General features: G+C 36.5%; 1 protein-coding gene across 3 annotated transcripts in view; it reads left to right on the top strand.

Moving 5' to 3' along the window:
- The window catches only part of Atm (ATM serine/threonine kinase), a 115,985-nt gene that overhangs the window by 39,825 nt on the left and 58,809 nt on the right, over nt 1–17,351 (top strand). For all 3 annotated transcript variants that reach the window (XM_042280942.2, XM_042280946.2, XM_076576281.1), the window contains exons 21-31: nt 533–608; nt 733–863; nt 4,549–4,669; nt 6,136–6,309; nt 7,777–7,946; nt 9,458–9,704; nt 10,489–10,604; nt 11,758–11,884; nt 12,340–12,539; nt 15,616–15,787; nt 16,268–16,432. In XM_042280942.2, coding sequence (XP_042136876.2) covers nt 533–608; nt 733–863; nt 4,549–4,669; nt 6,136–6,309; nt 7,777–7,946; nt 9,458–9,704; nt 10,489–10,604; nt 11,758–11,884; nt 12,340–12,539; nt 15,616–15,787; nt 16,268–16,432 — 1,699 coding nt within the window. The remainder of the gene's footprint in view (nt 1–532; nt 609–732; nt 864–4,548; nt 4,670–6,135; nt 6,310–7,776; nt 7,947–9,457; nt 9,705–10,488; nt 10,605–11,757; nt 11,885–12,339; nt 12,540–15,615; nt 15,788–16,267; nt 16,433–17,351) is intronic.

Raw genomic sequence — 17,351 nt, 5'->3', positions numbered from 1 at the left:
AAACCAGGAAAAGTAAGCTATAGTTCAGAGCTGTTCTATTCCATTTACTATGCAAAGCCATTCTTGGCGTTTGCAACTCTCAGCCCTTTTGAGTATTCTTGCAGTGTTCACCTTTTCCTCCACCACTTTTTTGTCTTCTTTTTTTTTTCTGGTTTATTTCTATCTATTACAAATGTATAAAAAATCCTCCATCAACCCTGCCGATAGAAGCAGAACCTTGAGAAATATACCTTTGGTTTTCCTCAGAAAAGGAACACATATTGCACTGTAAAGTTTATAAAATTGGCGCAAAACATTGTGGTAATGTTACAATACCAGTTTTAAGAGTTCAGTGACTAATGGGGAGCCGATGGGATACATGCAGAACTGTGAAAGCGATCTCACTTAGCCAGCTGTACACGTAGAGAAATAATTTAAAACAGAAAATTTTGAGATTAGCTATGGTAATGTTAATATCCATTGGTTTTTTTTTTCTTTTCTGTTTTTGCTTTTGTTTGAACAATTATTATTTGAAAATCTTACCTAATTCCAGGCATCTAACAAAGGAGAAGAAATGTATATCCTCTGTAAGAATGGCATTAGTAAAGTGTCTTCAAACTCTGCTTGAGGTGAGTTACTCCATGTTACTAGAAAGTTCTTTATTGGAATGGTCGAAGCCACCTTTATTTCTGTATGCTAACGAGGGATTTTTCTCTTAATTTTTTTGTATTTAACCTTGTTTTTTTACTATAGGCCGATCCATATTCCAAATGGGCGATTCTTAATGCAAGGGGAGAAGACTTTCCTGTAAATGAAGTATTTCCACAGTTTCTTGCTGATGATCATCACCAAGTTCGGATGTTGGCTGCAGGGTCAATCAACAGGTAATAAGTTAGGTTTTCAAAAGGATCTTGTCATGCTGCTGATAGTAGCAACATCTTCACTAGCTGTGATGGTAGCAGCAACGTACACTTAATCAGTATATACATGTGCCTGGGAGTTGTGTTTTATCTTTAATCTGACAGTTCTGTCATTTAGATAACATTATTTTCTCCAGTTTACAAGTGAAGACTGGCTGGGAGAGGTCACTTGCTTAGTGCTATGGAGCTAATAAGCCATTGATTTGAATGAGAAGCGTCTTCTCAGGAGGTGTAGAATATTTGGATATTACCATGGCTTTATGTGAGTCAATAAAGTGGTAGTTTCTTCATTCTATATGGTGCTGATATGATTGCTGTTTTAGCTTAAAATATATTTGGCCCTGGTGGGTGTTCATTGTCAACTGGTGAAATGAATGTATTTGGAAAAGAAATTCTGTGCTACTTTAAAAACATCAAAGCTAAAAATTGCATATTATTCAGACCTAAATGACCAGTAAGAGAAAGGTGCCATAAAAAAATTAGCCAAGGGCTGGAGAGATGGCTAGGGGGTTAAGAGTACTGGATGTTTTTTTCAGAGGTCCTGAGTTCAATTCGCAGCAACCACGTGGTGGCTCACAATAATCTGTAATGAGATCTGATGCCCTCTTCTGGCCTGCAGGCATACATGCAGACAGAACACTACATACATAATAAATAAATCTTTTTAAAAACAAACAAACAAAAAACCAGGCAGATCTCTGTGAATTCAAGGCTAGCCTGGCCTAACAGCAAGATCCAGGACAGGCACCAAAACTACACAGAGAAACCCTGTCTGGAAAAACAAAAAACAACAACAAAACAAAACAAAACAAAAGAAAAAAACCTGCAAAAAATTATTCAAGCAGCCAAGCAGTCATATACTCTATGACAGTGTTTCTCAACCTGTGGTTCATGACCCTTGTGGAGGTTGAATGATCCTTTTACAGGGGTCGCATAAGACCATCAAAAAACACTGATATTTACATTACGATTCATAACAGTAGCAAAGTTACAGTTATGAAGTAGCAATGAAAATAGTTTTATGGTTGAGGGGGCGGTCACCACAACATGAGGAACTATATTAAAGGGTCACAGCATTAGGAAGGTTGAGAACTACTGCTGTATGATAGAACAAATGTGCCCAAAATTTGAATCTGTGACAGTGATGTTTCCATGAACCAGGTGTTCTTCCTCATTCCTCATTTACTTTAGTAAGAAAATAGTGCATTGTCAAGATTGCTAGTGGTTGTGTGTGGCAGTTTAAATCCTTACTGAAATGAAGTTAAAATTATCAGGTTATGGAGGATCATAAGTTGAGTGTAATAAGTCAGTGTAGTGATGACATGGGAAAAATCTAAGTTTCAAAAATTTCAAGAAAGATAAGTCAGATTCGTTGGTTTTTTTGTTTGTTTTTCTTTTGTCTTTGATTTGTTAGATATTTAATGTGGGACTATTTTAAGAGAGGCTAACAAAATAAAGGAATCAGACATAACAAATTTCTCAGAAATATCAAGGGCAAACTTCATTACAGAGTTGTCTTAAAATATGTGGGTGTTATGTAAGAGGTATTGATAAACTCTACATCAAATATGTTCACCGAACATGGAAGCATTAAACCACTCCTTTCAGCATGATTAAACTTAGAACAGATTGACACAGAAGTCGGTGAACTCTTGGGATTCGTGTTTGGCAAGAGGACAGTGAGTCTTTATCGAGGACTATGGGGGTCCAGCCCCTCAATAGTCCCCTCCTAGGGTCCGGGAAGAATCTACAACCAGCTGATAATTAATCTTTGATGAAAAGAAATGAATCTATGTACACAAAACTCCTTAGTCCATATACTTTATTATTCTGTGACAGTTATAAGCTTATATTCTGCTCTCATATTTAGGTCATCTTTAGCCTGATTTCTCTCTACACTTGTCTGCGATCCCCTCTAAGTTCTATCTTAATTCCTTCATCTAGTTCTGCCCCTTCTAGGTTCTCATCCATCTTGTTCCTTCCCATATCATCTCCTCTCCCGTCTCCTTCTCTCTCATCTGGCTCTTCCTCATCTTCCATCTCGTTCCTCTAGTACTGTGCTGTAGCCCTTCAATCTACTTCTTCCCCATCTCAGTTTGTTCCTCTCAAGTTCTTACCCATCTAGTTCTTCCATTCTCTTCTCTTCTCTCTGTCCTCTACTTTACAGTTATATATCTCCCCAAAATCACAATCCTCCCCTCCACCCAGGACACTCAGCCTGAACTTCCTCAGGCAGTGATTGTCTGCTATCAGGATCAAATGGAGGGTTGATAAGAATTACAAAGAGGGGCACTAGTTGTTAATTACCATTTGTGACCCAAAGGGGAAGTGAGTAATGAATTAACTAAAGGCTAAATATGGGTAATATCTAAGAAGAGGGATCTTACGTGCACAACTATAATCTTAAATGTGTTTGGTAAAAGATGTTAAAAATCTATAAGTTGCTAGGTCAATGGGAGAAAATAAAACTGCCTTCTTTTTTTCCTGTGGCTCCTATCTGTCCAAGCTGTCTGCCATTTTTCTGCAGGGTGGGGGAAAGTGTGCAAGTGTGCTCAGTCTCTAGGCAACCTGTGTACAGCTAGATGCCTCTGGTGATAGTTAAAGGGAGATCTGGAACTGGAGGTAAGGTTTGGGAAAGGAGGAAGTTAAGCTTAATTAGCACATCCACCAGGCCTTCTCAAATAGGTAGCCTGGATGCTTAAGTCTGTTCTTAGAGAGTACAGAGGTATCTCTGATAAGGTACTTTCCTCCATCCGGTGATGGACCTGGCCGGATGCTACCAATAGTGATAATTACAGGGAGGCTTGAACTGGGAGTTCTGGCTGAGCATAGCTGTTAGCACAGAAGGTTATCTAAATATTCCTAGAAGTGGTTAGGTAAGTAGTTAGAGGTCTATAAAGTTAGTAAGGCTGTAAGAAAGGAGGGGTCTGAGCTAAATTGTGTAAAGCTATTACTTAATGTCTACCTGACCTAGGCGGTGTCCCCTTGTGGAATTTACCTTAAGTCAGGAGACTCGCCTGTGGGTTGTTATCACTGTTAATCCTTGGAAATTGGGTGACCACCTGGGTGATGTCTCCTTTAGTCCTTGAAAGTGGCTAGGGGAGATATCTGATTCCAGAGAAAGCCTTTCCTGAGGCTGTTCTCCAAATGCCTGGAATGTGTATGTCTAGAGAGTGATCAGTCCACATTGTTAGCCCTTCTTAGGGAAAAGTCAATTGGGAAATTTATGAAGGAACACATGATTTTCATAACAGAATACAGCTGATATATAACAAGCCAAGTAACACCAAAAACTCCTTGGGATTTGGCTTCCTCTGGAGGAATTCCCTGGTTCCTCCAGGTAGTGACTTTGCCGTAACCAGCTGAGTTCTTATGATATTCCTGCAGCCCACAGCAAGTCTTTCCGACAGCTTGAGTTTAATGTTTAAATCTGACCAGTAGTTCAAACACCTTTGAAATCTTTTCTATCTGTAAATGTGGGCTTATAGACTGAGGACCTTAACGTTTAACACATCATCTGAACTGCTAAAGTAGTCTGTCAAAGGAAGTGCTGCAATACTTGCCTCAGGGAGTGGTTTATTTTTGTTCTATAATATGCTTTGATACGTAGGGTTTGAAATAAATCGATTTTTTTTGTTTGTTTTTAAAGACTATTCCAGGATGTGAAACACGGAGATTCCTCCAGATGCTTGAAAGCACTACCTTTGAAGTTTCAGCAGACAGCTTTTAAAAATGCATACAGCAAAGCAGAGGAAGGAATAAGAAAAGTGGTAATTATAGTAACATGTATATGCTCTGCACTTATATGTGGTCTGTCTGTGTCACATTTCTTTAGCACACTTCGGGTGAGAGTTTTTGTGTTTAGTAGTTTGCACAGTAAAGTTGGTCTAAGTCAACTGACCAAGTATGGGCTGAATAAAATTTTTCTGAGTGAAATTTGTAGGCCAAAGTGAGTCAAATAGTAGTAATTACTTTTGCTTCAATTAATCTATGGTGTTTTTGTGAGGAAAATTCAACTTTCATGGGGATTTCAGTACATTAGAGAAATTAAAAAGGCTATTAAAATATTTATTTATTTTTAATAATTTATTTTATGGGCATTGGCATGAAGATGTCAGATCCCAAGGAACTGAAATTAAAGAAGGTTATGAGCTGCCATGTGGATGCTGGGAATTGAATCTACGTCCTCTGGAAGAACAGCCAGTGCTCTTAACCACTGAGCCATCTCTCCAGCTCTAAAAAGGCTTTTTTAGTTTAAGAAATCTTTAAAACCAAAAAGAAAAATTCAGAACACACCAAAAAAATACTGTTTATGGTGGTGTGTGCCTGTGACTGTACTATTCAAAGACTGAGTTAAATATGAGGACTCCCTGGATTATAGAGTGAGTGCAGCTAGTCAAAAAATGCAGATAGGGCCTGGAAAGATGGTTCTCAGTTAAGAACATTGGCTGCTCTCCTAGAGGACCTGAATTTAATTCCTATTACCACATGGCAGCTCACAGTCATGTATAACTCCAGTTGCAAGCAGGTACATGGACATACTTGGAGGCAAAACACCCACACACATAAAAAATAAAATTAAAAAAATAAAAGTTAAAAAAAATGCAGATAAGTAATTATTGGGGATTTAAAAAAAATTGATCATTAAGCTGAAAACGTCATTCTATTTGCAAGAATTATAGAAGGCAGTGATTTTTATAGAAGAAAACACTGTAAAGATGTCTTAATAAAATCTTAGGAGTAGCACCTTGTAGTGGAGGAACTCCTAATACTTCCCACTCGCCTTTTGCTGTTTGTTCTTTAAACAGCTTAATACCTTATGAAAATGTTTTTCCTTTGGAAATTGTTTCCCTGCCGGGCGGTAGGGGCACACACCTTTAATACCAGCACTCGGGAGGTAGAGCCAGGCAGATCTCTGTGAGTTTGAGGCCAGCCCGTGCTACCAAGTGAGTCCCAGGAAAGGCGCAAAGCTACGCAGAGAAACCCTGTCTCGAAAAACCAAAAAAAAAAAAAAAAAAAGTGAGCCATCCCTTCTGGAAATTGTTTCCCTTCGATCTTAGGAAATGGCAGCTTTTCTTAACTATACAAAAGCTTGTTTCTCAAGTCTTTCCTCTTAGCTCATTACTATAAGATTTAAATCCTGGCAGGCTATTAAGAGGTTAGAGAATACTTGAGCTTGCTTGTTTGATTTATCAATTTAATATATTTATGTCATTATTCTTACAATTTTTTGAAGTCATGTGATCCTCAGAACCCTGATCTTCCGGATGAGATTCATAATAGAAAGTCTGTTTTACTGATGGTGACAGCTGTGGTCTTGCACTGTAGCCCTGTCTATGAAAAACAGGCTCTGTTTGCCTTGTGTAAATCTGTGAAGGAAAATGGATTAGAACCTCATCTTGTGAAAAAGGTATGATGAATACTTTCACATTGTTTGTGTGTGTCATTTGATGCTTTGAAACAATTTCTTTTTAGACTGGGAATATTAGAAACAAGTTTAGTTGCGTGTATACATGTGTATTTTACACTGTTGGGGCTTGGACCCAGAGCCTTGTACTTAGTAAGTAAGCACTCTACCACTGAACTATTGTCTTTCCCACAGCCAAACTTAATAACTCTTTAAGTGGTATATTAATATTCAGTATGATTTCTTAGTTTAAGAGCATTTTATAAGGCACTCATTGAGAAGTAGCAATAGTGTGTGGTCTGTCTCCACACAGACCAGGTTTTCTAGAACACTGTTTATTGATAGAAACATTTGGAGCTTTTTGATTGCGTTTGCTTCATAGATTGTGGAGCAGCATATTGGGATTTAACAAGGCCAGAAAATAAAGTTGAGGACAATGTGGCTTTTAGGTTACATTTAGAGAAGAGGTCTGGAATCAGTCATTGCAAACTTATCATCCCATTTTTGTAGAATACGGTACCCTTCCTGTTCTTCCACTCCAAGTTCGTTATTTGGGAACCTCTACAAGTTCTTGTTGCGGGTTTTAATGTGGTGAATATAGACTGATAGTCAATTAACTTTGTACCAGCGTAGGTTCCATGGAGCTTTATTGTACGTCAGTCTTTAGGGGAACTGGTCTTAAATGAGTTAACCTTTTACTTACTGTTATTAAAATGAGTGGCATGTTTTTGGATTTTTAAAAATTTGGATGTGAGCCTAAAAATTAAATTTTCGTTAGACTTTTCTTTGAGATATAGTCAGCTATATAAAATTATGCTATGATTTATTAAATGTTTATTATGGGTTTTCTATGTGCTAGATGCAGTGCTCGGCTAGCTCAGTCAGTAGAGCATGAGACTCTTAATCTCAGGGTCATGGGCTCATGCTCCGCATTGGGCGCCATTTGTAGCTGGAGAGTTTGTCTCCAGCTCCCGCCACGCCCTGGCAGTCCCGGAGCCCACTTATAAAATAAACATACAGACTCTTCTGTTATTTAAACTGTTTGGCCTAATGGCTTAGGCTTCTAGCTATCTAGTTCTTACATCTTAAATTAACTCATTTCTATAAATCTATACCTTGCCACATGGCTCATGGCTTACCAGTATCTTACATGTTGTTACTCATGGCAGTGACTGGTAGCGTCTCCTGACTCAGCCTTCCTGTTCACAGAATTCTCTTCTCTGCTTGTCCAGCCTATACTTCCTGCCTGGCTACTGGCCAATCAGCATTTTATTTATACAGAGCGATAGCCACAGCAGTATAATGAATACATTTTCCATTTTCTCATTTATTACTACCCCTATGCCATTGATGAAGAAGTCAAGGTAGAAAAGCATTAAGTGACTGCTACAAAGTCCTATTTTAAATATTAACTATCTGAAATGATGAATGTTTCCATTTTCTTAAACATCACATTTTCCTTTTGTGCAGGTTTTAGAGAAAGTCTCTAAATCTTTTGGGTGTAGATGTTTAGAAGACTTCATGGCTTCTCATCTAGATTACCTGATTTTGGAATGGCTGAACCTTCAAGATACTGAATACAACTTATCTTCCTTTCCTTTTATTTTATTAAACTACACAAGTGTTGAGGATTTCTATAGGTAGGTTTATATATATGTTGTGTGCAGTAGTGTTTGACAACCCTTCTCCCATCCCTCACATCCATAGCCACAGGTAGGAAGTTACCTGGTTTTTAAGAAAAGACATTGAGAATGTATATAAGGATGTATTTGAACTTAGGATTTGTTGGTAGTAATATTAGTAATCAGTTGTGTATCTTTGAGTAAGCTGTGGTAATACCTTATGCATCTTGACTTACACACAAGTATAATAATATAATTTGGAAAATAATCAAAGATATATTACTAATGGGTAATTATTTCCTGGTTGATATCTTTCTTATTGGTTGATAGTGGATTATTTAATCATTATTTCTGTGAGTTTTCAAAGCTTATCGCAAAATACTAGGATGTAGCTCAGTTGGTACAGTGCTTGCCTAGCATGCTCAAAGTCCTGGATTCAGCACTGACTACATAAACCAGGCATGGTGGTACATACTTATAATCCCAGCACTGAGAAGGTCGATAGATAAAGGAAGCTCAGTAATTGAAGGTCATTTTCTGCACTTAGGGAGTTCAATTTCAATGCCAGGCTGTACTACAGAAGACCCTGTACCAAAAAAAGAGAAGTACATTTGATGGTCTTTATCATCCATTCTTTTTTGCAATAACTTATATATTTGTTCTTTGAATTTATAAATTGCTTTACCTTTGATCTTACAATATTGCATTAAGTTGGTTATGTATAAAAACATGAGCCGGGCGTTGGTGGCGCACGCCTTTAATCCCAGCACTCGGGAGGCAGAGCCAGGCGGATCTCTGTGAGTTCGAGGCCAGCCTGGGCTACCAAGTGAGCTCCAGGAAAGGCGCAAAACTACACAGAGAAACCCTGTCTCGAAAAACCAAAAAAAAAAAAAAAAAAACATGAAAGTTCTTTAGCTGGGTATGGTGGTGCATACCGTATGCCTATAGTTCCTGAACTTGAGAGAGGCAGGAGGATTCCCACAATTTAGAGGTCAGCATGGTCTATATAAGTATAGTCCAGGCTAGCCTGGGCTATGCAGTGAGACTGTCTCAGAAAAAGGGGAGGGAGAATAAAGTATTTTTTTAAGTGTTTTTATTTATATTTTCCTTACTTTAATTTTGCCATTTGTAAAATAAGAATAAGAGTATTTAATGATTTAGGGGTGGGAAAATAGCTCAACAGTTAAGAGCACTGATTTCTCTTCCAGAGGACCAAGGTTCAGTTCCCAGCACCCATGTGTTAGCTCACAGTTGTCTGTAACTTCTTTTCCAAGAGATCCAATGCCCTCTTTGTTCCAAGAGATCCAGCGTCCTCTTCTAGCTTCCATAGTCACCAGGCATGCGAGTGGTACATAGACATACGTGCAGGCAAAACACCTGCATATGTAAAATTAAAAATATAAAAAGAATATTTAAGAATCTAAAATAGTACTTTAAACACTGGCTGTGTTAAAGCATTTTGTTATTTTAATGTAAAATTTTACTTTGAAAATGTTTATAACCTAAATTTTAAATTTACATATTTTCAGATATTGTTACAAGGTTTTGATTCCACATTTGGTGATTAGAAGTCAGTTTGATGAGGTGAAGTCCATTGCTAATCAGATTCAAAAGTGCTGGAAAAGTCTGTTGATAGACTGCTTTCCGAAGATTCTTGTGCACATTCTTCCTTACTTCGCCTATGAGGGCACAGGAGACAGCAGCATAACACAGAATAGAGAGACTGCCACCAAGGTCTATGATACACTTAAAAGTGAAGACTTCCTAGGAAAACAGGTGTGGCTTCAGTTTTTATCTGCCGTTACCCCTTACTGAGAAAAGATGTAAGCTTTAAAATTTCAGGTTATAGGGCTTGGGGAGATGGTTTGGTAAAGTGTTTGCTGTGTAAATATGACTACCCCGAGTTCATATCCCTATATCCACATAAAAGCTGGACTTGGCTGGCAGCTCACACGTGTGACCCCAGAGCCAGGGATCCTGGATGCTTGCTGGCAATCCCGGAGAATTTCTGCCCTTTGTGAGGCTACCTGTAGCAGAAGCAGATTGGTGAGAAATCTACCTTTTAGACAGTTGTCATTTTAGTGAAGTATTGACGAAAGGTGATACTGGCTTCAGATTTTGGGATTATCACCTGATACCAGAAGAGTACAGGGTAGCTAAGGGGCTTATTGCTAGTCACAAAGATTTCTTAATAGTTAAGATTATTAAAGAGTTAGCAAAAGAATGAAAAATAAACTGCAAATCGAGGGACAGTGTAGATTATGGAACTTGGCTAGCTGGAGAATTATAGTTTGAGAAATTTAATGCTAAATCCAAATTCTGTTAAAATGGTTTATAAGATAGAAAGGTTGAAGTAAGGAGGGTTGGTTTGTTACGATTTCCCTATGCTCATTTCAGTCTGTGGATTGGCTGAGTAGAAGAAAATGTAGAGGTTTTCTTTGCAGACTTGGGCTTGTCTCTTTTTATAGTTATGAAGTAAGGAATTAATACATACCCTTTGCTGTTATGAAAATCATAGATATAAAAATGTTTAATATATTTTAATTTTGTATCCTTACAGATTGATCAAGTATTCATTAATAATTTACCAGAGATTGTGGTGGAGTTACTGATGACATTACATGAAACAGCTGAGTCTGATGCCAGTCAAAACACTGACCTTGGTGACTTTTCAGGGTATGTCCATTCCTTAGAGAGCTAGCTGTAGCTTGAGAGTCACCTTAATTACCTATCTCCTTCACTGCAGCCTTCCTACTGTACTTGTTCTTTCTAGCTGACCTTTTTGGGGGAACCCATTAGCCTGTTTCTTTTCACTCTTCCTTTGCTATTTAAGCATTGAGTTACCTAATGCCTTTTGAGACTGTTTCTCTTTATTACTGGTTGTCTTAGCCACGTCTTGCCTTTCTCTGCCTCCTTTCTTTGTGGTGCTCCTTAGCCGGATGTCTAGTTTAATTTAGATATGAAATCACTTGGTCGTGTATGAATATTAGAGTGATTTTTTTTTTGCTTGATTGTAAGCTACTTGAAAAATCTTAATTCTAAAATAAGACTTAAAAATATTTTATTCTTTTGTCTATGGGTATTTTGCCTGCATGGGTATCTATCTATTTTGTTCATGCGGTGCCCATAGAGGCCACAAAAGGGCATTAGAAGCCCTCCTCTAACCCACATCCCATGGTGGTTGTAGTTGTTAGCCACCATGTGGGTGCTAGGAATTAAACCTGGGTTCTCAGGAGAAGCAGTCAGTGCTCTTAACTGCTGAACCAGCTCCCCAGTCCCTAAAATACTTCATTTAGGTTTTGTTTTTGTGAGTCAGGGTTTCACTATGCAGTTATGGCTGTCCTAAACTCACTTTGTAGACCAGGCTGGCCTTAAGCTCAGAGATCCGCCTTCCTCTGCCTCACCAGTGCTGGGATTAAAGGTATGTGCCATCATGCCCTGCTAAAAATACTTGCTTTTTAAAAATGCTGACTGTGCCAAGCGTATAAATTAGTAGTAATGCTGAAAAAGTACTTAGAGTTTATAATTGCGTTATAATATAGTAAGTAATGTTACTGATCTAATGCGTCACCTGGCTTAAGATACTGTTGGTCTTTCAATACTATAGTATAGAGTTGTAAATTAGACCTGAAGGGAACTTTTGCTGAGTCCCAACTCTGGGGCTGCCATTAACTTCATAAAAGGTTAAATAAATCAATTACTTTAAACAAATTTATCTGATGTTATGTCCATGGGGAAGATTCATGTATGCAAACTATATTTTATTGTTTGTGATTTTAAAAATTCTTTAATTTTGTTTTGAAAATACTATCTTTTTTTTTTTCTTTAGGGATTTGGATCCTGCTCCTAATCCACCCTATTTTCCATCACATGTTATTAAAGCAACATTTGCCTATATCAGTAACTGTCATAAAACTAAGTTTAAAAGCATTTTAGAAATTCTTTCTAAAATCCCTGTAAGTACATATTGCATTAGTAGTATAATAATTAATAAGAAAAGTCCTTTTCAGCTAAAAAAAAAAAAATCTAAGTATATTGGAGGGGCATGAAAACTTACTTGACTAATTTCAAAAGGAAAACACTTGATTTACAAGTTGTATCTTAGTATTTTAGTCAGTGTTAACTAAATGTATTATATATCAGGCCAGGATTTCATGACCCTACCTTTATTAATTAGTTCAGGGAACGTGTTTACTGTTTCATCATAATATATTGACTTTCAGTTTACTTTCTGAAAACTAATGTGGAAACTTTTTATAAAGTGAAATAGACTTTTAACAATTTTAATATAATATTTTGCATGTGACATCAAGCCTGTATCTAAATGATCATTTAGTAAAGTATAAACTATTTGGTTGTAGCTGAATATATTTGTTTTTAAATTTTTTTTCTAAATGTGTATCTCTTTTAGGATTCCTATCAGAAAATTCTTTTGGCCATTTGTGAACAAGCAGCTGAGACAAATAATGTCTATAAAAAGCACAGAATTCTTAAAATATATCACCTATTTGTCAGTTTATTACTGAAAGATATAAAAAGTAGCTTGGGAGGAGCTTGGGCCTTTGTTCTTCGAGATGTTATTTATACTTTGATTCACTATATCAACAAAAGGTAAATAATATATTGGAATGATGCATTAGCAGTATTTTGTGTGTGCTAGTCTTTTGTGTGTGCAAGCACATGCATGTTGGGCAGGAGTGCATATAGGGTCCTGAAGTTGACATCAGGAGTCTTTCTCAATTGTTTTTCACCTCCTCCTTTGAGTCATGGTCTCTTAATGGAACCAGAACACACCAGTATGCCTGCTGGTGTGTGTAGCCAGCTTGCTCCCAGTATCCTTGTCTGTCTCCTGCATCCTGGGATTATAGGTGAACACTCTGTACTGTTTCATTGGTCCGTATGTACATTTTCATGATAATCTCATTCTATTTTGGCTACTATGTCTGTGTCATCAAAAGTAGTAGTATACTCTTGCTTTTTCTTTTCATTCAAAATTGCTTTGGCTATTTGAGATTTGTGTGTGTGTGTGTGTGTGTGTTTGTGTGTGTGTGTGTTCTATTTAAATCAGAATGCTTATTTATTTTTAGTTCTCTAAGGAGCCTCCGGTGTCTTTAGGGATTACATTACATAGATTGCTTTGGGTAGAGTGAGCATTTTAATAATGATTCAGTGATTATAGAATTTCTTCCTTTTTTACTTTCTTTTCTTAATATTTAATAAGTTTCTTGTTTTTGTTTTGTGGAGATTGTTCCTGTTTAGATTAAAAATTTTTTGTAGTGATTATAAATGACATTCCCCCTTTTCCATTTTATTCATTATCAGTGTGAAGAAATCGTACCGATTCTTTTCATGTTGATTTTATGTGTACCTTTACCCATTTTTTATGTTGATTTTATAACGTGTACCTTTACTGAATACATTTATTAGTTTTAGTAGAGTTTTTTGTTTGTTTGTTGTTTTTGTAGAGCCGTTAAGTTTACCTGCAAATAGTGATGATTTTACTTTCTCTGTTAGTTTGGATACACTTAATTTATTTCTCTTTCCTGTGTGCTCTACCACGGTCTTGAAATAGAAGTGGTGAAAAAGAAGTTCTTGTCTTTTTCAAAATGTTAGAGAAACTATTCAGCTTTTCTCTGTTCACTGTGTTATCTGTGAACTTATGTGTAACATTTATTTTGTTGAAGTATATTCCTAAAATATCTGTTTTCTTCAGATTTTTTTCTTTCCCACGGAGGGATGTTAAATTTATTCAAATTCCTTTTTTTTTTTTTGATGTTGAGATGATCATAGATTTTTACCCTTAATTCTGTTGATATATGGTTTAGAACTTTTATTGATTTGTGTATGTTGAACCATCCTGGCATCTCTGGGATAAACCTCACCTGATTATGTGTAATCTCTGCAGTATGATGTTGGGTTTGGTTTGTTAGTACCTTGTGGAGGATTTTTGTATCTTTGCTTGTCAGGAATATTGGCCTATAGTTTTTTGTTGTTGTTATGTACTTGTCTGGTTTGAATATCAGGCTAGTGGAATGAACTGGCAGAATTTTTCTCTAATTTTTTGAATAATTGAGAATAATCAGTATTAGTTTAATGAAATCATCTGGTCCTGGGCTTTGTTATTGTTGGATGACTTGTTATTTAGTTTCATTACTTGTTATTGACTTGTTCAAGTTTGATACTTAAGTTAGTTTTTCTTTCCTTATTATTCACTAGTGTTTTGAAGTAGTAGGGTCTTGCTGTGTTGCTTTCAAACACCTGGGTTCAGGAATTCCTCTTGCCTTGGCCTTCCAAATAACAAGAACTGCAGGCCTGTATTCTCTGGATAGTCTCTCATAAATTCATTTGGCTGTGCCTTTTTCTTTTTTAGCTCCAGAGGTTTGTCATATTTTTATGTCTTCAAAGAATGGAAATTTAAAAACATTCATCATTTTCTTATGGTGAGAGCATTCAAAATCCTTTCTTGTAGCTTTTTGATCTGTACAATTATTATCTGCAGTTATCCTCTTCTGTAGCACACTGGAATGTCTTGTTCCCCAACTGTAACTTAGTGGCCGTAGATCTTTTTTGCATCCATATTCCTGCTGTCTGTTCTTTAGTAACCTTCTTTGTAGTCTCAGTGTTTAATTAAATTTTAAAATTATTTTGAATTCTTTCTTTAGTAACTCCAGCGTCTGAAGTTCTTCAGGAAATGTTTCTGTTTTCTTCCTCTGAATATTCCATGCCTTATTTCTTTACATGGTTTACAGTTTTGTTGATAAAATCTGACCACTTCATATATAATGAGGTTAAGTGTTGAAATCAGATTTTTCCTAAGGTTTGACTCTGAATGCTGCTCCATCTATGTTGAGAATATGGGTGTGCAGGAGGCCAGAGTGGGGCATACTATGTCTTTATCTCCTTTCGCCTATTTCCTTTAGACAGCATCTCTCACTAAGTGAGAACCTGACTGTTTCAGCGAGTCTGGCTGGTCAGCAAGCTCCTGGCCCACCAGTCCTGTGGTATGGACATGAACAACCATGCCTGGCTCTTTATATAGGTGCTTAGCATTGGAACCCAGGTCCTCCTGCTTTCAGAGTAAGCACTCTTACCACTGAGCCATCACCCCCACCTTGTTTGACCTTTATTCATTTTCTTCTCTTTTCTTTCCTCCTTCCTTCCTTTCCTCCTTCCCTTCTTGTCTTATTATTTTTTGCAGACACCAGCTGTTATCAAGTAGCTGACTTGTCAATGGTTTTCTTGCTGTGTGTGTTCAGTGCAGCTGGCTTTCTTTGCCTTCTTTTGGATAGTACCTTTCAGATGTTACTTGACTATCAGGAGCACTATCAGAAGACTGGGGATGAGGAAAGTGTGAGAAAAAGAGTAAGACTTGGGATTACAAAATGACTGCTGGGACTGTCCTTCAGTGCTTGCGGGCTTGCAGTGATCCTTGGATCTCTTTTTTGAACGACTGACAGTTTATTTGTTTTTCAGTAATTTTATCAGAAAACAGGTGCGTAGGCCGCATATTCTCTATCTTTCTGACATGCTTTTTTTTTGGATTGTAACCATTGAAGTATTAGATATAAAAGTGACGTTTTTGTCAAGCCATGTCAGAATTAGAGATGTTGAGTAAAAATGACTTGAATAGTACTTTAGAGTAGTTTCTTAGACCTTGTTATTTTTTTTAATTTATTTTTCCTATTAGGCCTTCTCATTTCACAGATATATCATTGCATAGCTTTTCCATTTGTTGTGACCTGTTAAGTCGAGTTTGCCATACAGCTGTAACTCACTGTAAGGATGCTCTAGAAAACCATCTTCATGTTATTGTTGGCACACTTATACCACTTGTGGATTATCAGGAGGTTCAAGAACAGGTAATTTCCCAGTTCATCTACAGAGGAGTATTTGAGATAAACGATACTCTTAGGAATTGAATGCTTTAAGTTTACCTGGTATAATTAGTAGTTTTAATGGGAATGTTTTTTGATAAGTGATGGGGAAGACATTATTAGTGGATTAATCTTTGAAATCAGTTACCTAGCCATTGGAAATTTTGATCTAATAAATCTGATAGTTTTGTCTATTACACTGAAATGTAGAAGACTGAGCAGTTCTCACTATTATGGTATGTGAGGTCCCATATAAAATGTTCCATTAACACTGTGTTTGTTATGCCCGCTTTGTATATATAGCACTGTACGTATTTTAGTTTTTGAAGCCATACATACCAATAAATGAGTACCATATATACCTTTAGACCATTTCTAGATTATCAGAGGTTTATCAGTTATAATGAGATTTGGCTCTCTGAATACAATTAAGGCTTTTCTCCCTGTCCTTTGGTAATTATTTAGGTATTGGAGCTGTTGAAGTACTTGGTGATAGATAACAAGGACAATGAAAACCTCTTTGTCACGATTAAACTTTTGGATCCTTTTCCTGACCATGTTGTTTTTAAGAATTTGCGACTTACTCAACAGAAAATCAAATATAGTGGAGGACCCTTTTCACTCTTAGAGGTAATAAAAGTTTTATTTATAGTTTTGTATTACAGAATATAGGCAGTAGTATTTCTTTTAAAACCTTTAATGCTCCACTGATAAAGACAACACTTTCTGTTGTAGTAAAAGTAATACATGAAATTTACCTTCTTAAATGAAATCCAAATCTTTTAAAATATACATATGTATTTTAAATTTATGTGTCTGTGTGTGTATGCCTCATATGTACATATGCTCAAGGAAGCCAACAGGAGGTTTCAGATTCCTCTGTAGCCAAAGTTATAGATAGTTCTAAGCCACCTGACATGGGTTCTGGGAACTGAACCCAGGTACCCTGCAAGAGCAGCCAGCTCTTTTAATAATTCAGCCTTCTCTTCAGCCCCTCAAAACAGATCATTATGCATCTTCTTGCATTGCATTTAAAGTATAGATATCAAAGCTTCCTGACAAAAAAGAATTTGAATATTCAAAGAATATAATACAAAGTATTATTAATTTTAGTACAATAGGGTCCTGTGGTTCATTAATATCTCAAAATTGCCACCTTTTTCTTTGAGGGTCAATAATGTTTATATTAGTGATGATATTTAGCATGTTAATCTTTTATAAACTTCAGTTTGTCTCTATTCTCGTTTAAATGTTATAATTTTAAAATTCTATTAGACTATCAATCTGAAAACATTTAATGCATTAAGATATAAAATTCAGGTTATACTACTAAGTAAATAAAAATTGAGATGTTTCCTTCCAATTCAGCTTGCTGTTGCAGTCTTGAAGTCTATTGTGTTGACATCTGATGTAGATAAGAGACTCTTAGAATTTAAACCTTTAAAACATTGTCAGAATGAAAGTGGAAGGAGCATAGTTCTTCCATGTTTCAGCATCTAGACACTACTTAATATTTTTTTCTTTTATTGTTTTATTTTTCACACTTAGC

This window comes from Peromyscus maniculatus, chromosome 7, assembly GCF_049852395.1.
Source record: "Peromyscus maniculatus bairdii isolate BWxNUB_F1_BW_parent chromosome 7, HU_Pman_BW_mat_3.1, whole genome shotgun sequence".
Taxonomy (NCBI): Eukaryota; Metazoa; Chordata; class Mammalia; order Rodentia; family Cricetidae; genus Peromyscus; species Peromyscus maniculatus.
The sequence above is the reverse complement of the archived record's forward strand: the minus strand, read 5'-3'. Positions and strand labels throughout refer to the sequence as shown.